General features: G+C 39.9%; 1 protein-coding gene across 1 annotated transcript in view; it reads right to left on the reverse strand.

The window, feature by feature from the left end:
* The window catches only part of CFAP61 (cilia and flagella associated protein 61), a 405,193-nt gene that overhangs the window by 93,770 nt on the left and 292,088 nt on the right, over positions 1 to 19,335 (reverse strand). Inside the window, exons 21-23 of the mRNA XM_064276462.1 lie at positions 11,481 to 11,808; positions 10,090 to 10,181; positions 4,633 to 4,838 (exon numbers count right to left, since the gene is read on the reverse strand). Coding sequence (XP_064132532.1) covers positions 4,633 to 4,838; positions 10,090 to 10,181; positions 11,481 to 11,808 — 626 coding nt within the window. The remainder of the gene's footprint in view (positions 1 to 4,632; positions 4,839 to 10,089; positions 10,182 to 11,480; positions 11,809 to 19,335) is intronic.

The raw sequence follows: 19,335 nt of genomic DNA on the forward strand, positions 1-19,335 counted from the left end.
CCAGATCAGTGGACGCCAGGCTAAGGAAAAGCGTTCCGATTTGAGCATGAGGTTGCTGGTGCTGCCAAGGTCAGGAAAACAATTGTTCATCATATTGCAGCCAAAATCAGCTAAACCATTCGCCCTGCTAGGAAAAAGTCTCGCCAGCTTGCCTGACAACAACAGACAGGGCAAGCAACGCCGGGCCAAGAACCAGCACTGGGACCTGGCAGTACTCTGTGGCACTCGAAAGAATGTGGCTGTGGCTCCATGAACACACTAATACACACACGCACACATGCAAAAACACACATGCTAACACACACATGCAAGCAAACACGCACACATAAACATACACAGGCACACGCACATGCACGCACAGGCACACACGCACAGGCATACGCACACACACACGGATGCACAGGCACACACATGCATGCACAGGCACACACACACATGCATGCACAGGCACACACATATGCACACACATGCACACAGGCACACACATATGCACACACATGCATGCAGAGGCACACACGCACACATATATGCATGCACAGGCACACACAAGTACACAGGCACGCATGGGCACACAGGCACACACACGCACGGGCACACACATGCACACAAGCATACACAGGCACATCCACACACGCACGCACACACACATGCACGTACAGGCACGCACACACATGCACACATGCACTCACAGGCACACACATGCACGCACACATACATGCACGCACAGGCACACACACACACGCACCCATGCACTCATAGGCACACACAGGCACACACGGAAGTGACTGACCAGGTGTGGTGAGACCCTCAGTGCTGCACTTCAAAATTATCAATGACCCTTTGACAGTCAGCTACCATCTTCCTTTCTCACAGATGCCATTCAGCGTGTCCTAATATCCAGTGCCATCCCATTCTGCCATCCCAAATAGTCACTCCTAGTAAGTCAAATAAACTCCTAAAATCGTTATTGTCACCAGTTAACAGCTGTGCCCCAACCAGTGGTCCCATGCTCACCACGTCTGCTTCAACACCACCTTCTTCTCAGGGAAAAACAAAGCAAGTAGAACTTTTGAATTTCGTCCAACTAAAGACTTTTTTTTCTATAAAGAGGATTCTTAGCATATCATTCACTATCAAGTAAATTCTTCTGTAAGAACTGATTCTACTCTAACTCAAATATTTTCAATAAGGCTGATACCTGTAAAAAAAAATAGGGATGATAAAATCCTAGGTACTTGCTAAGGAAAAAATGAATTCATTTTCTAAATACCTGTGTTTTTATTTAAGATAAATACTGGAGTCAAGACTACAAAGATTTGAGGATGAACAGTTCCTGGTTAAAGAATTCGACAGAGTTCTTTAAATAGAGTTTAAAATGGAAAGCATTAAGAAGATATCCTCATACATAAAAGGTTTCAGAAACCAAGTAAACTTTTTGGAATAAAAATTAAAAAATCCATTCATGATAAAATACTTAGCAAACCAGTAATGGAAAGGAACATTCTTAATCTAATAAAGGGTATCTACAAAAATATCTATGGCAAATATCGAACACGAATAAGACGAAGATAGCATCCCTCACTACCAGCTGCCATCAAGTCGATTCTGACTCATAGCAACCCTATAGGACAGAGTAGAACTGCCCTATAGGGTTTACAAGGAGTGGCTAGTAGATTCCAACTGCTGACCTTTTGATTAGCAGCCGAGCTCTTAACCACTGTGCCACCAGGGCTCCATATCCCTTGCTACTCCTATCTTTTTCTGGAAATCTTAGCCAGTGTAGTAAGATAGGAGAAAGAAACAAATGTTATAAAGATTGAAAAGAAGAAACAAAACTGTTATTATTTGCAGAGGATATAATTTTCTATAAGGAAAATCTAAAAGAATCTACAGATAAATTATTAGAATGAAGGTAGGAATTTAGCAAACTTGCTGGATACAAAGTCATACAAAAAGTTGGTATATTTCTACACAACTGCAGCAATCAATAAGAAAAGGAAATTTACAATAGTAATAAAAAATAAAGTACCTTGGATCATATCAAATAAAAGTGTGCAAGCCATTTATGGAGGAAACTATAAGCTTTTATTGAAAGGCATTAGAGAAGACCTAAATAAACGGAGACACATACTCTATACTTGGCCCTCTGTATCCACAGGCTCTGTATCCACAAATTCAACCAACTATAGATTGAAAATATTCAGGAAAAAAACCCGACTTTTTTTCTCATCATCTTTCCCGAAACAAACAGTGCAACAACTATTTACATAGCATTTACATTGTATTAGGTACTATAGGAAATGATTTAAGGCACACGGGGTAATGCACATAGGTTATATGCGGATACTAGGCCATTATATATACGGGACTTGAGCATCCTCAGATTCGAGCATCTACAGGGGGTTCTGGAACCAATACCCCATGGATACCAAGGGAAGACTGTATTATAACATTGGACTCAATATCAAAACATCAGTTTTCACCAAATTGATCTAAGATTTAATGTACCTCCCATAGAATCCAATGGGGGCTCTTCGCAGAGCTTAACAAGTTGGTGATAAAATTTATTGAAAGAGCAAAGATATAAAAATGCCTAAGACACCCTTGAAGAGAATGAACAGGTTACATTAAACTTAAGAACATGTGTTAATCAATACTATAAAGAAAGTGAAAAGAGAAGCCACGAAGTGGGAGAAGATACATTAAAAATATGTAACCAAGACAAGCTTAATATTCTGAGTCTATAAATAACTATAAGAAAAAGATAACCCAAAAGAAAAATGGACAAATGTCATAAGCAGGCATTTCTCAGAAAACTAACACAAATGGCCCGTAAGTGTATGAAAAGACATGCAACTGCATTACTAACCAGGAAAAGGCAAATTAAAACATCAAGAAGATACCTTTTCACACCACAGAACTGGCCAAATTTTTAAAGTCAAACAGTACCAAAGTATGACAGGGTGTGGAACAAATGTAGCTCTCCTTCACAGATGAGAGAGTTTAAATAGATGCAGCTATGTTGGGAAGCACGTTGTACCATGGTAGAAAAGTTGAAGATGGGCATGCCCTGTGCTAGGCATTTCCTAAAATTCTTGCACATGAGTTATGTCCCCAGTGTTCACAATATTGTTTGTAATGGGCTCAAACTGGAAACAATTGAAACATCAATCAACAGGAAAATAGATGAATGAATTGTGGCACAGTCTTATAACGGAATACTAAGCAGCGGGGTAAACAAATGAATATCATACATACACACATCACGATGGGGGTTTTCACAAACATAATGCTAAACAAAATCTGACCATTTCTGTAAGTCACAGTATCCATTAAAAAGTGGGAAAAATAATATATTGTTTAGGAAATCATATATAGGTGGTAAAACTTTAAAACAGGGATTGGCAAATTACGGCCTGTGGACCAAATCTGGCCTGCTGACTGTTTCGGTAAACAAAGCTTTACAGGAATGCAGTCATATCTATTTGTTTACCTGTTGTCTCTGGAAACCCTGGCGGCATAGTAGGTAAGAGCTACAGCTGCTAACCAAAAGGTCAGCAGTTTGAATCCACCAGGCGCTCCTTGGAAACTCTGTGGGGCCGTTCTACTCTGTCCTATACAGTCATTATGAGTCATAATCGACTCTACGGCAAGGTTTTTTTTTTTTAATGGTGCTTTAGTGCTACGATGGTAGAGTTAAGTAGTTGTGACAAATATAATATGGCCCAGAAAACTGAAAACATTCACTATATGGCCTTTTATAGAAAAAGTTTGCTGACTCCTACTTTACTGGAAAGAAAAAGAATAATTAACACAAGCTTCAGGATAGTGATTGCCTCCAAGGAGACAGAGGTGGGTGTGGTTGGAAAGGGGCTTCTAAGGTCCTGGGGTATAAATTTATTTCTTAAGGTAGGTTTGGGTACATAGATTTTCATTATTATCCTTCAAAGTGTACACACATCTTATATACTTTTTTGTTTGTGTGATATACTCCATAATTTAACATTTTTCTTGAAGTGCGGCAAGAGAGATAGACTCTGATCCTGACAGCCACTCTTACGTGGGTCAGTGACACTGGAATTCTACAATTCACATCCTACATCTGCATCTGATACTGGCTCTGCCACCTTCTCGTTTTGTAGATAGAGGGAAATTCCCCTGGCCTTTCTGGATTAGATCATTCACCCTAACCAACCGCCCTGTGTAGGAATCCGTCAACAATATCTTAGACAAATGGCTGACCTCCTAACACCCTGCTGGGATCACAAACAACCTGTCCTGTGGTTGTAGAGTTCCCAGCAAGATCAGATTCTTCCAAAATCTACTTCTTAAGTTTCTGACCATTGCTCTAAGCAGCCCCATCTCAAAAGGGACTTGAATATTCATCTTATCCAGGCCCATGTGTGATCATGGAGCCCGCGTGTTTATGTATCCAGAGTGCATGCGCTTCCCACACGACCCTTCACTCTGGGCTATGCTTGTGGTCAGATATCCTTTCTTATTAGAAAGAAATCTCTGCCACTGTAGCTTCTCCCCATGGATTCCTGGTTTGCTCTCTAGGGCATAACAAAACAAGTCCCTCATTCATTAAGATGCACATTTCCCCTTTGTGAGATGTAACTTCCAGCTTACCTGTAGAGGTCTGTGATCAGCATGTCCTCGTACCGAGCACACAGGTTGTTGAGGACTTGCTCGTGCTGGCCAAACAAGCGGATGTAGTTGGAGGCAGGGAAAGGTTCCTTAGAAAGGCAGGTGATGGTTTCTACCATCTTATACTTGTTAATATGAATTCTGAAGTAATTCCCATTTTTTGCATTACCTGTAACTATTTCTAAGCCCTAGTGGGCAGAGGGTGTAGGAATCAGAAAAACAACGTTAACATTTCTGTACTTTGAGAACTTTATCATAGCGATTTATTTTTCAAATCTAACAGATAGGTTATATCTTATCACTGGTTGCAAATAACAGTCATGGATACTGACTAAACTCAATAGAAGATAACAGTGTGTCAGAAACCACATACTTGGACTTAATAATTAAATGTTCCTCAGGATATTTTAAACTGTGATTATGTTGTTTCATGCTTCTAAATTAGTTGCTAGGTTACAGCCAGACACAGCCTCCATTACTCAATACCTCACACAGCTAACGCACAGCCTGGGCGTATGCGCTTCTGTGCGCTGTTTAAAGATTGTTCATTTTCTTAGTTTGTCACAGCATCTTTTTTGAGAAAAACTTCCTAATCAAAAGTGATCAGAAATAATTTCAGTCGTTGTAAAGATTATGTAAATAAGAGAAACAAGTAACACAAGTGAATCCCTGGTTGCTGGGCTTGGACAGGCTCAGGTATTTGGTGAGGTCTGCTCCCAGGTAGAAGGTTCACATCTACGGGAAAGGCACATACACGGTTTGCGGGTGACTTTTTAGGTTGTAACTTGTCAAGGGTGTAGACTCCTGGCTTTATGCCCCTTGGGAATCCTGGCTAGAATTGCCACATGACCCAGATGGAATGGAAAGATGCTGCCGCAATCCTAATTACCATCCTTTTCCAGGCCAGCCCCTGCTGGCCACCACCGAGCAGACACAATCCTTGTTGGCTCAGGACAAGCATGGTGGACAAGCATGGATGTTGTTGCTGTTGTTTGAACCTTCACTGTAAACCCTTAGACTCCAAACTGAGCACACAGTAATGCATATACATTTAAGCATTTACTCTTAACTTGAATGTGGCATTCAGAAACCCAAGGCAAGTTGGACTGCACTGAATTCCAACATATATTTAGTCCTGGAAATCACCTGAGGATTTTTGTCTAATCAAAGACACATTGTTTTGCTGAATTTTTAAATACATTGACGCCACTGGTGGGTGTTTGGGCATCACATGGCCAAGGCCCCCTGAGGAGGAACCAGCACACTGGTAAGGCCCAAGGTGGGATCTACAGGATGCAGTCAGGTAAGTCTTAGGTCAACCCCATGTATGTGTGGGAAAGTGGGTATGCGGGGGTGGGGAGAGGACAAGTCCAGTTAGGAAAGGGGTCACGGATAGAGCCTCGAGAGTCCGTCATTCATAGTGTCGGATGGATACAGAGAAGAAATCTATCTCGAAGCAAAGTGCTTAGAAAAACACACACACGGTAAGGCATCATTTCACAAAACGATGGTACACCCACACAATGGAATGAAATGTATCCAACAATAATGGTAAAATGTATTTCGTAACTAAGGAATAGATTCACAGCAAATTTAATGATAAAAGTAGCTTATAAAATGCACAGTATCATTCCTTTTTTTTTTTTTGGTATCAACATTTTAACAAAATGTCCATGATCATTTTATGTTGTTTGCCTTTCTGTTCATCTGACTATCTCTAGTTTCTAATTTTTAGCAATGAATACCTATTATTTCTCAAATGAGAAAAATTTATTGTTAAATATGCTGGCTGTGCTGGGCAAGCAGCAGACTTTTGAAAAAATTGAGAGATAAAAAGAAACAGAAACCAGAGAAAGGAAGGGAGAAGAAAAAAGGAAGCAAGGAAGGAGGGAGGGAGGCTAGGAGGAGGGAGGAAGAAGGGAGGCAGATCCTGGGTAGGAGTCTCACGTGGAAGGGTGGGCTTGTTGGGAGAGGAGGACAGTCAAGCCTGAGCCACAGGTGGGCATCTGATCTTCTTATCTGATCGTTCAATTGCCCTTTGCTTCTCACTACAACTATTCTTTTTTAAATGATGACTTAAGGTCCGGCCACCCCATAAGAGATTATAGGGTAACTATCACCGCTTCACACATATCCCAATTTTGTGGCTTGTATGGCATCTTTATTTTAAGCATCTAAAGAAATTATTAGGAAATTTGGATCTTGAATTTCAGATTTTGATAGAGCGGCTGATTCTGGGTTTTGTTTTCCTGAATACAACTACCCTATGAGATCCTTTCTGATTTTGACAAAGGTTGGAAAATGGCTCTGAAATTCATGCCAAATGGAAGCCACAGGATTAGTCAGGCTTGGCGTTAAAGAAATCAAGTTGCCAGTCCTCACCATGGACATGCAATTTCAAATTTAATGGCATCCAAGGCAGAATTTGTTGTGACAAATTTCTTTATTCCTTGGTGTGTAAGCCAACAAAGCATGTGGACTAAAAAAAAAAAAAAACAACAACAAAAAAACCATGTGGACTAGAATCTGTAAATCTGTTTATTATGTAGACTATTTGGGGTCCCCTTTCTTCCTTCTGTCAGGTTACTTCTCAAAGAGATCATGAATCACCAGTGTCTTCTTAAACATGCGTCTGTACTACATTTATAGTAAAACAGTAATTTAGTTTTTCCAGAAGAATATTATCCAATGGCCTCTATTCTTGATCAATTAGATATATTTACGTGATAAAGCAATGAACTGATAACTGAAATGTGGGCGGTTCAAAACCACCGGCAGCCCTGAGGTGGAAAGATGTGGCAGTCGGCTTCTGTAGAGATTTACAGCCTCTGAAACCCTTCGGGGTTGCTATGAGTCAGAATCAACTTGATGGCAGTGGGTTTGGTTTTTGTTTTTGGCCTATTTTGGCAACAATTTTACATGATCAAATTAATTCCAACCCCAAAGATTGCCATGGAAAAAATCCTACATTTTTTTTTTCTTGAAGAATAAAATGTAAAAAAATCTGTTTAGACCTTCTGTATAATTAAAAAGGAGGACCACCTGCAAAATGGTTAATTAAAGTCAGCGGATCTGTTCAAATACCATCATAGCACCAGCCAAAGAATCTATTTAAGTTGCATCCCTATTAAAACTTTCACTATCTAAAACATCCCTTTTGGCTCCACCTCTGACTTTATTCGCAGAAAGAACCAGTGGTTCACTATAAATGGCACTGCAAGTATGAGATCATACAGTGTCCTCGAAGAAGCTGGTTCTGCCTGAAATCAAGCTCAGTATTTTCTAGCTCTTCTCCATGTTAAGCTCAGGTCATTTATCTGTGATGATGAAAGCATTCAGCCTATCAGCACATCATCTGAGCTTTATTCTGTTTGACTTTACAGGCTGCTGAGGTGGAACACTTAAGGCCCCACCTCATTAGTGGCAGACTGCATTTTCCAGAGATGGTGACAATATGCTCCATCCACATACTCTTTTACAATACGGCCTTGACAGTAGTTCCACTGATCTTGACACTCTTTCCATTGAAAGATGGGCTGTACGTCTCCACCCCCTGAATTTGGGCCACTGGTAACTGCTCCAACAAATAGAGTGTGGAGGAAGTGATAAGGTGTGACTTCTAAGGCTGGGTCAGAAAAGGCTAGTGAGAATACTCAGACTTAGAACCCACAGTTGTCACGTAAGAACTCTGACTACTCTGAGGCCACCATGCTGTGAGGAGGGCCAGGCCACATGGAGAGCCCAGGTGTGGATGTTCTGGTCAACACTCTCTGTCTCTGAGTCATCCCAGCCCAGGTGCTTTATACAGGAGTAAATGAATCTTCGGGGGATCCAGACCACTGAGTCACACCTAGCCTTCTCATCTTCCCAGCTGAGGTTCCTGATACTGTGGAGCACAGACAAGCCGTATTTGAGCTGTGCCCTGTCTGAGTTCCAGGAGCAGAATCAAGTTGTTATTTTCTGCCAATAAATTTTGTACACATCATTCACTATGATCCTGTGGTTTTCTTTGTTAAGACCATGTGCACGGGACACCTAAAAGAATCTGGAAAAGACCTAAGGGGAATAGTATCTGTCTTTTCCTTGGAAGAGCCAGGTTTCATCATTTATCTGGAACTATGATTAAACCACAACACAGCCACCATTGACTGGCCACCTGTTTTGTGCCTGGCAGTGTTACTTTCTATGTCATTCCTAATAATCCCAGAAGCGCAGAGAAGTTAAATAACTTGTTCAAGGTCACGTGGTAATGAAATGGAAGAGCTAGGATTCAGATTTTCAGAGGGAGAAAAGTGAGGAGTCAAACGGCCTGTGCCATTTTGAGTCTGTCCCCTTATAAGGAATTTCCCTGAAAAATTATCCAACAACTTCTACTTATATCTCATTGGTCAGAGCGTGCTATATGGCCAACGCTATCTTCAAGGAGACCTAGGAAATGTTTTTACTTTAAGTAGGTCACATTGTTGACCCTCAAAAATATTCAGGGGTCACTGACTAAAAAGCAAACATGACCCATCAGAAAGGAAAGCCCTAGGTGATTAAAAAAACACCAGTTTGGGACTGTCTCTCAAGGAATCTTACTTGAGGAACTCTCCAACTGACCAGCTATGTGTATCCTTTCTGGTTGCTGTTAACACAGGTGAAGTCCCACCTCCATAGTTTCTGCTTTTCCAAGATTACTCTTTTGGTGAAATTCAGAGAGAGCAGGAAAACAGCAGGGCCTGGACAACCATTTCAGACCCTAAGCAGTTTACCTGCTGCATTGCCACAAAGGTGGCTATTTTAGTTATCTACTGATACATTTTTTTACTGATATACCACAAATCACCTCAAAATTTAGTGGCTTAAAACAACAATAAACTTTTATAATCTAACAGACTTTGGGGGTCAGGAATTGGGATTATCTTAGATGCAGAATTCTGGCTCAAGGTATCTCATAAACTTGAAGTCAAGACGTCAGCTGGGGTTGCAGCCGTCTGAAGGGTTGACTGGGGCTGGAGGATCTACTTCTAAGGTGGCTCACACACATGACTAGCAAACTGATAACAGCTGTTCCCAGGAAGTCTCAATTCCTTACTGCAAGGACTTCTCCAAAGAGCTGCTTCAGTGACCTCAGATCACAGCAGCAAGTAATCCAAGAAAGAGAAAGTTGGGAGTTATAATATCTTTCATGATCTAGTCTTGGAGATCATACTATTGTTTCTGCAATATCCTTTCAGCTACACAGTTCAGCCCTATTCATTGGGGAAGGGGCCACACAAGGACATAAATCCTAGGGGGAGAGAACCATTAGAGGACATCCTGGAGGCTGGCTACCAAAATGACTTCCTGATGCATGAACCAACACATTACACTAGAGACTTTGAATAAAGAACTTCACCCTCCTGTAAACAAAGTGCTATGTTTTAAAGTAAAATGAAATTCAAGAATAATACTTACAAAATCAGGCTGAGCCATTTGTACCTCCAAGGGAGTTGGAATAGCAGGCTTGGCAATGTGCAGATAATGGTAAGACCCAGGAAGAATGCCTCCTAGAGGAAGCAACATGTTTTCCACATTTTAAAGTACTTGTCAGTTAAGTGGGTAACAATCCTTATATTTTCACCACAATACAAAGAGAGACGGTTACAGTGGCGTGTATGCCTCAAATTTTCACACTAAAATACTGCTAATAGAAAGTAACTTGTTGGGATGGTTAGACTTTATTTAAAATCAATATGAATGTCCCACTATGCCCCATAATATAGCCACTGATGCTCCAGGAAGATGTGCCAAGCTGACCCAATGTATTCTGTGATTTCCCTAACTCCCGGTACCCTAACCTATACCTGCCAAAGCCAGATCAAGACCTTTAGAAGTCTTAAATGTTGCAGTGGTGTTCCCATTCCCCAACACTCCACTAATATGTAACCAAAATATTAAAAAATTGAGCTTTATAAGAAAAATCAACAAAGTTCTTCATTCTTGCTTTTCAAAAGCATTATCAAGTTCTTAATATTTTTTAGCTTGTCTCCAAAGTATAAGCCTCATCCAACTCTGGCACCTGTCCTTCCTCTTCCTTCCCCATGGCACCACCTTTCTTGAGGTTTCATCCAGTGTAAGAAGCAGGGGAGGACCTCTGTGTGGCCATTTAGTTGGGTCAAGAAAGAAGGGCTGGAGGTACTTCTTTTGTCTCTGTGCCTGATGTTCCATTTACTCTGTTAAGACCCAGGGATAACTTGGAGGTCTATGGATGGCTTTGGCAGTTGGTTCATGAGCCTTCTGGGAGTAGACATACAATTTGGTAAATGTGTGCATTTTTCTGGTATAGGAAGTCCAAATAGTCAAAGACACTAGTTTTAAAGGTATCTCTCACCACCCCCCAAAGTGAAGAAACTCTGTGCTACTTATAAAATGATCACTTTAGGGGTCAACCAGGCTTAGGGGATGAAAATGTTTTACATCTGCAAATGGCTTAGCTTATCCACTCTGATAGCTGACCTTGAAATGATCTCCTTACCTCTGAATTTATGGTGTAAATGGAGGTTTTGGGTAAGATATCAGGACATATTGTTATTCCTCCCCTACTCTCAGTTTCCTTACCTATAAAATGGGAACCGTGGTTATAACATGGGCCATAATAAGTGCTTAAAGTGCAAAAGGCCATAATAATAATGCCACATCCATAATAAATGCTTAAAAAATAAGACAGACCCCCTCCTCTGTCTTTAGCTAAGAGCCTGAAGAGCCTCCTCACCAAATCTAAAGAGAAACAGGAAAGGCTGGTCTAAATGCTGACCCAGATTCAACTAGAGGCTTCATCTGGGGGAGAGGGTGGCCTATTCACGTACCTTGGATCTTGGCTCCCTTGTACATGGGAATGAGTCGATCAAGATCAGCCGGTGGCTCGGTCACAGGTTCAAGGGTTGGATCGAAGAGATTGAGCATAGCTGCTGCAAGCTGAAAGCCAATTTCTTTGGAATTGAAGTTGCTGTGAGTCCACTCGTTGGAATAATATCTATTGGAGAACTTGGTGAGGGACCCAGCAGCTCTTATGGCCATGTCATTGGTGTGGAAGTTGGCATCAATCACGAGTCGGCCGTCATAGACAAGACATGCATCATTGAGTGCTTTAAAAGTTTCAAATTCCACATTTTTTTCACAGAAGCTGAGGAACATCTTAAAAAAATGAACAATCATATTATACTTGGCTATCCCCCTTCATTTTACTTTCCCAAGAGTGTAAATAGTCTCCAGGGTATTTTAGTATCTGGGACACAAAAAAATCTACTAAAAGTTTGTCATTATGTTGTATATGTATGTGTGTGTGTGTGTGTGTGTGTCAGAGATAGAGAGAGACTGATTTTGATTGCCTTTGGTATGAAGAGAAACTGAAGATCACCTGATGTCACTGTTATCACTCAATCTAGACATCCCGTGCAGAGAAGGACAGCAAGTGATGGAATACTTACCACAAGAATAAATATTTTTTTCCTTGTGGAGTCCCTAGGTGGTGCAAATTTTTAATGTGCTCAGCTGCTAACTGAAAGGTTGGAGGTTCAAGTTCACCTTGAGGAACACTCTGCTGAGATGAAAGACCTCATGACTCCCAGAAAAAATCAGCCCTTGAAAACCCTATGGAACACAGTTCTACTCTGAACCACATGGGGTCACTGTGAGTCAGGACTGACTAGATGGCAAATAGACTGGACCTCCTCCCAGCATCCTCTTTCTGTGTCTGAAACTTAGGTCTCTCTATGTTCCTTCTTGGGGTTACCTCATCCAGTCTTGAGGCTTCAGATTGCCCCATTCCTGCTGGATGTCACAGACAGGATGACAACCATCAGCCTCAGGTAGCTCCCAGGTCTGAACTCCTGACTTGGTGCCTTATGCCCTGGTAGGGTAACCATTCATTCAATAAACATTTATGGAGTACTGGCCATATGCCAGGTACTGTGCTATAGAGGGGCCACAAACCCCTCTGCATGTAACTTAGAAGTTGTCTGTATGCACTTCTGTATGCACTCCTCTATTCTCTGCCCAAATTTCAGTACATTTTTGTGCTCTTGTTCTTCTGGACATCTTCTTCCATACTAACATTGAAAGTTACTGAAACAGTTCAAGTTAGCTATGTTTAAGTCTTTAGTTGTTATTGGAGTAGTTAAGATAAGCTCAATTATTTTTATCTTTACCTAAATAGAACTCTGTGGGGCAGTTCTACTCTGTCCTACAGGGTCGCTATGAGTTGGAATCGACTCGACGGCAGTGGGTTTTTTTAAACCTATATATAGTTGGCCACCTTATTAAAAGCATGCTAAAAAATGAATATATGCCATGGGTCCTAAACATACCAATGGCTGCCTCCCCACTTCCTCCACATGTCTGCTTTACATACCTCACTGCCCCTGTCTGTATAGCCATTAGCTGTTCGGGGCCAGAGGCACTGCCTTTCCATATCCCCCACATACCCATGACTGGTACAGGGAGTCCTCTGATCCTATACTGTCCAATACTGTCAAATGTGACTACATGATTTTAAATCTAAATTAATTAAAATTACATAAATTCAAAATTCAGTTCCTCAGTCACTGTAGCCCATTTCGAATGCTCAATAGCCATGAGTGGCAAGGAGTCTAGCATATAGGACAGAGCAGATCTTCAACACTTTTATAATCACAGAAAGTTTTATTGAACAGTGCTGGATTCAGATTCATCATCTCTGTGGTCTTTTTTCTTCCTTAGGGAGAATCAGTGTGGCTGTCTCCATTTTCCCAGCCTTAATTCACCCAATTATTTTATCCCACCCCAGATAACCTCTTTTCTAATCTCTTCAAAATTCCATCTTATAACTCTTACCCAATTACCACGGGAAGATATATTTCTCTGAGTCTCTCTCTGACCCTGAATCTTTCAGTCTCCTCACCTACCTTTTTTTCCTTCCCATCTTTCATCCTTGATTCAACTAAAAATTAACCTATGTTATACAATTACTACACATATGTAAAAATATGGAAAGCCATTTGATCTGAACTGAAATTATGCATAAAAAACAGTGCCATCAACCTCTTGAAACCTTGCAAATTCCCAGACGTTCCTTTCAGTATAACCTCAAAAGTTATTTTTAACTATCAATGTTTTTTCTAATTAAACCTACTTTTCCTTAAGTAGCATATTAAATATACAGTAAAACCTGCAAAAGCTGGAACCTGTGTAAGGCAGAAACCTATCAGAGAAGGAAAATTCCAAGATTTACCACTAGTAGAGAGCAATAGAAAAGTGGTAAGAATGTGCCCTGTCAAAGGCGAAAAACTCACGAGACCTGGAAAAACAAGGCAATCCCATCAAGTTCCGGCTCTCACAGGTTTCACTGTACTAGTTTGTGTTTTACTGACTTTTCAAGATCACTAGCATTATAGTAGTGTTATTTTATACTGTTGTGGTGTAGACATTCACAACTTTGACTACATTTGGGGCTTCCTAGGAGTTTGTGGACTAGACTGAAAACCAATTACGCACCCAAGGTTGTTAATGGGAACATATATTCTAAGTTATAGAACTCTCAAACACAACCCATGTGGCTTTGTAATGTTAACTGAATATTACATACTGAATAAAAACATGAAGTAGAAAACTCTGGCCACAGTGGTGTTGTTCTGAATAAATATTTCAAGATCGCTTATTTTTTTTATACTGATAGCTCTGATTAGGGAGAGCAAAACTCCCCGGGTTAGCTGGGGAGAAGGCTGAAAGTCAGTGATCTGATAAACCTCACCCATTCACTCACGCCTTCAGACAGACAGTTGTTGTGCCCCAAGAACATGGTGGTGAAAAGGATAAGCACATAGCTCAACATCTAGAGAGATGGGTGCTAAAGAAGTCAAACCACAGATATGCACATGGTTTGAGACTGTGATGAGTGCTCTGTAGGAAAGGTAATGGCTGGCTCAAGAGCAAGTGTGACTGGGAGCCAAACTTGGTGTAGTGTTATAATTGCCCTCAGACTAACCTTCTCACGGATAACAACTATAAACCCTGGTTAAAATACAAAAACAAAACAAACAAAAACCCAACTACATGAGGGTTCTGATGAGTATTTAAAATCAGGTAGATTGTGCAGGGGAGCAAAAATTTGGAGCAATGATCAGCATAGGGGTAATTTCCTTTTTAACTGAACTTTAGATGAAGGTTTACAGAACACATTAGTTTCTCATGAAACAGTACACACATTATCGTATGACATTGGTTAACAACCCCATGATATGTCAACACTCTCCCTTCTCAACCTTGGGTTCCCTATTACCAGCTTTCCTGTTCCCTCCTGTCTTTCGGTCCCTGCCCCAGGGCTTGTATGCCCCTTCAGTCTTGTTTTCCTCCATGGTCCTATTTAATCTTTAGCTGAAGGGTAAACCTCAGGGGGTGACCTCATTATTGAGCTGAAACGGTGTCTGGGGGCCATACTCTCAGGGTTTCTCCAGTCTCTGTCAGGCCAGCAAGTATGGTCTTTCATTTTGAGTTAGAATTTTGTTCTACATTTTTCCCCAGCTCTGTCCAGGAGCTGTCAGAGCAGTCAGTGGTGGTAGCCGGGCGCCCTCTTGTTGTACTGGACTCAGTCTGGTGGAGGCCATGGTAGATGTGGTCCATCAGTCCTTTGGACTAATCTTTCCCTTGTATTTTTAGTTTTCTTCATTTATCCTTGCTGCTGAAAGGGTAAGACCAGTGGAGTATCCTAAGATGTCCACTCACAGGCTTTTAAGGCTCCAGGCACTACTCACCAAAGTAGAATGTAGAACATTTTCTGTATAAACTATGTTATTCCAATTGAGCTAGATGTTCCCGGAGACCATGGTCCCCACAGCCCTCAGCCCAGCAATTTGGTCCTTCAGGGAGTTTGGATGTGTCCATGGAGCTACCATGACCTTGCCTTGTACAAGTTGTGCTGGCTTCCCCAGTATCATGTACTGTCTTCCCCTTCAACAAAGTTACCACTTATCTATGTCTATTAAGTGTTTTTCCACCCCCACCCCTCCCCTCCCTCTTGACCATCAAAGATTATTTCTTTTTGTATATAAATCATTTCATGAGTTTTTACAACAGTGGTCTCATACAATATTTGTCCTTTTGTGATAGACTTATTTCACTCAGCATAATGTCCTCCAGATTCATCCATGTTATGAGATGCTTCACGGATTCATCCTTGTTCTTTATCAGTGTGTAATACTGCATTGTGTATACATACCACAGTTTGTTTATTCATCTGTTGATGGGCATCTAGGTTGTTTCCATCTTTTTGCTATTTTGTACAATGCTGCAGTGAACATGGGTGTACATGTATCTATTCACGTGACAACTCTTATTTCTCTAGGATATATTCCTAGAAGTGGGATTGCTGGATCATATGGTATTTCTATTTCTAGCTTTCTAAGGAAGTGCCGTATCATTTTCCAAAATGGTTGTATCATTTTGCATTCCCACCAGCAGTGCATAAGAGTTCTGATCTCCCCACAGCCTCTCCAACATTTGTTATTTTTGGTTTTATTGATTCATGCCAGTAATGCTGGAGTGAGATGGTATCTCATTGTGGTTTTGATTTGCATTTCTCTGATGGCTAGAGATTGTGAGCATTTCCTCATGTGTCTGTTGGCCACTTAAATATCTTCTTTGGTAAAGTGTCTGTTCACTTCCTTTGCCCATTTTTTAATTAGATTGTTTGTCTTTTTGTTGTAGAAGTGTTGGATTTTCTTGTAAATTAGACCTTTATCTGATTTGTAATAGCCAAAATCTTTTTCCAGTCTGTAGGTTCTCTTTTTACTCTTTTGAGGAACATAAGTGTTTAATTTTGAGAAGATCCCAGTAAACTAGCTTATCTTTTGGTGGATTTTTTTAATGAAAGTGGCCTGTAGTCACTTTATGGACTTAATAGAAGAGTAGAGATGACAGAGAAAAGAGTCAGTGAACTTGAAGTTATAGCAATAAAAATTATCCAATTTGGAAAACAGTAAGAGAGAGAAAAGAGATTGAAACAAATTAACAGAGACATAAAGACCCGTGGGACAATATCAAAAAGTCTAACAGATAAGTAATTGGAGTCCCAGGAGGAGAATGGGGGAGAAAAAATTTCAAATAAACAATGGCCAATAACTTTCTAAATCTAGTGAATGATATAAATTTATAGATTCAAGAAGCTCAGTGAACCCAAACAAGATAAATTAAATGAAAGCCTGCCTACAGATATAATAATCACATAACCCCCCAAAGCATCAAACTGCTGAAGACCAAAGATAGAGAAAATTTTAAAGGCAGCCATGGGGAAATGACACACCATATCATTATATACAGGAGAAAAATTATTTGAATGACACTACAATTTTTCTCAAAACTCACAGATATCAGAATATGGTAGAACAATATCTTCAAAGTACTGAAAGGAAAAAAAAAAAACTGTCAACCCAGAATTCTAGATCCAGTGAAAATATCTTTCAAGAATAAAGGTGAAATAAAGATATTTTTGGATAGAGGAGAACTAAGAGAATTTGCTTCTAGCAGGTCTTCAATACAAGGAATGGTACAGAAAGTTCTTCACTCTAAAGAGAAATTATATCAGAGGGAAACATGGACCATCAGAAGAGAAGAAAGCAAGAGGAGAAAAAAAAAAAAAAAGAAAAATACCTTGGTAAATATAAAAGATGATTTTTCGTAAGTTTTTAAAAATATACATGACCATTTAAAACAAAAATTACAATATCATCTTGTTGGTTTTTCAGTGTGTGTAGATATAATACATATGAAAACCACGGAGAGGATTTCTGAGGCAGAGTCAACATGGCACTATAGATAGAAGCACCACACTGTTCCTCTGAAGCAAAGACCTGAAAAACTAAGTAAAACAGATACAAATATTCCTGGAACCCCAGGCATCAAATGAAGGGATAAAGAACTCAACAAAGTACTGAATGGAATAACACAGAACAGAGAATGAAGAGAGATATGGAGTGGAGGTCCACTACCAGCTAACGTGCCACAGATTCTCCATTTTGGACCTCACCCACCAAGAATGGTGGACAGAGTATGGGAAGGCAACTTCACAGAGCTCCCAACAGGAGAAAGATGAAAAGCTAACCATCCAAGAAGCTCAACGAATCCCACATAGGACAGACCCCAAAAGGATATCACCAAGATATATCATAATCACCCTCACTAAAACCAAAGACAAAGAAAGAATCCTGAGAGCAGCTTGAGAAAAACAAAAAGTCACACACAAAGGGAAACAATAAGACTAAGCTCTGATTACTCGACAGAAACCATGCAGGCAAGAGGGCATTAAAGATGACATATATAAAACCTTGAAAGAAAAAAAATGCCAACCAAGAATAATAAAAAAAAAAAAAATTTTTTTTTTTTTTTTTAATATCCTGCAAAATTCTCGCTCAAATATGATGGCAAAATTAGGACACTTCCAGATAAACAGAAATTAAGGGAATATGTAAAAATCAAATCAAACTTAGAAGAATTATTAAAGTGAATCCTTCAATTAGAGAATCAACAACATCAGATAACAGACTGAATCTAGGACGCAAGCCAGCATCAGTCAGATACCAACCCAGGTAATGAAATCTCAAAGATAAAACAAAACTAAAAGATTTACAACAGGGAACAAGAGAGGTCAATCTGTAAAGGACAGCAACATCAGAACAATAAAATAGAAAATACACGCTGTAGGTGTAGAACTTTCAAATGGAGAGAAAGTCAAGATGATATCAGGTAATAAAAGACTGGTTTAAACTTAGGAAGACACGGGTAAATTTCAAGGTAACCACAAAGAAAGTTAACAAACCTGCTCATCAAAATAAAGAAGAAAAACATAAAGTCCCAGTAAACACAAAATCTACAAAAATGAAAGAAATTAAAAAAAAAATCCACAAACCAAAAGAATTCAGCACATGAGAGTAAGAGGAATGAAGAAAACATTAGCATCATAAAAAAAGCACTACAAAATGACAGCAATAAACTCACACCTATCAATAATCATACTGAATGAAAATGGCTTAAATATACCCATAAAGAGACAGAGATTGACAGAATGGATAAAAAAAACAGGACCCATCAATATGCTGTCTACAAGAGACACACCTTAGAAACAAAAACATAAACATATTAAATATCAAAGGATGGGAAAAAATATATCAAGCAAACAGCAACCAAAAAAGACCAATACTAACCTCAGATAAAATAGACTTTAAAACAAAATCCACCATAAAACACAAGAAATGACACTATATAATAATAAAAGGGACAATCCACAATGAGGACATAACCATAATAAATATCTATGCACCCAATGACAGGGCTCCAAAATACATAAAACAAACTCTAACAGCACCATAAAGAGAAATTGACAGTTCCATAATAATGGTAGGAGGTTTCAACACACCACTCTTGGTAAAGGAGAACATCTAGAAAGAAACTCAACAAAGACACAGAAGATCTAAAGGCCATAATCAACCAACTTGACCTCATAGACATATATAGAACATTCTATCCAGGAGCAGCAGAGTACACATTCTTTTCCAATGCACATGGAACATTTTCCAGAATAGACCATATCTTAGTCCAGAAAACAGTCCACAACAAAATCCAAAACACTGAGATAATACAAAGCATCTTCTCTGATCACAATGCCATGAAAGCAGAAATTAGTAACAGGAAGAG

Source organism: Loxodonta africana, chromosome 24 (genome assembly GCF_030014295.1).
Source record: "Loxodonta africana isolate mLoxAfr1 chromosome 24, mLoxAfr1.hap2, whole genome shotgun sequence".
NCBI classification, from domain to species: domain Eukaryota; kingdom Metazoa; phylum Chordata; class Mammalia; order Proboscidea; family Elephantidae; genus Loxodonta; species Loxodonta africana.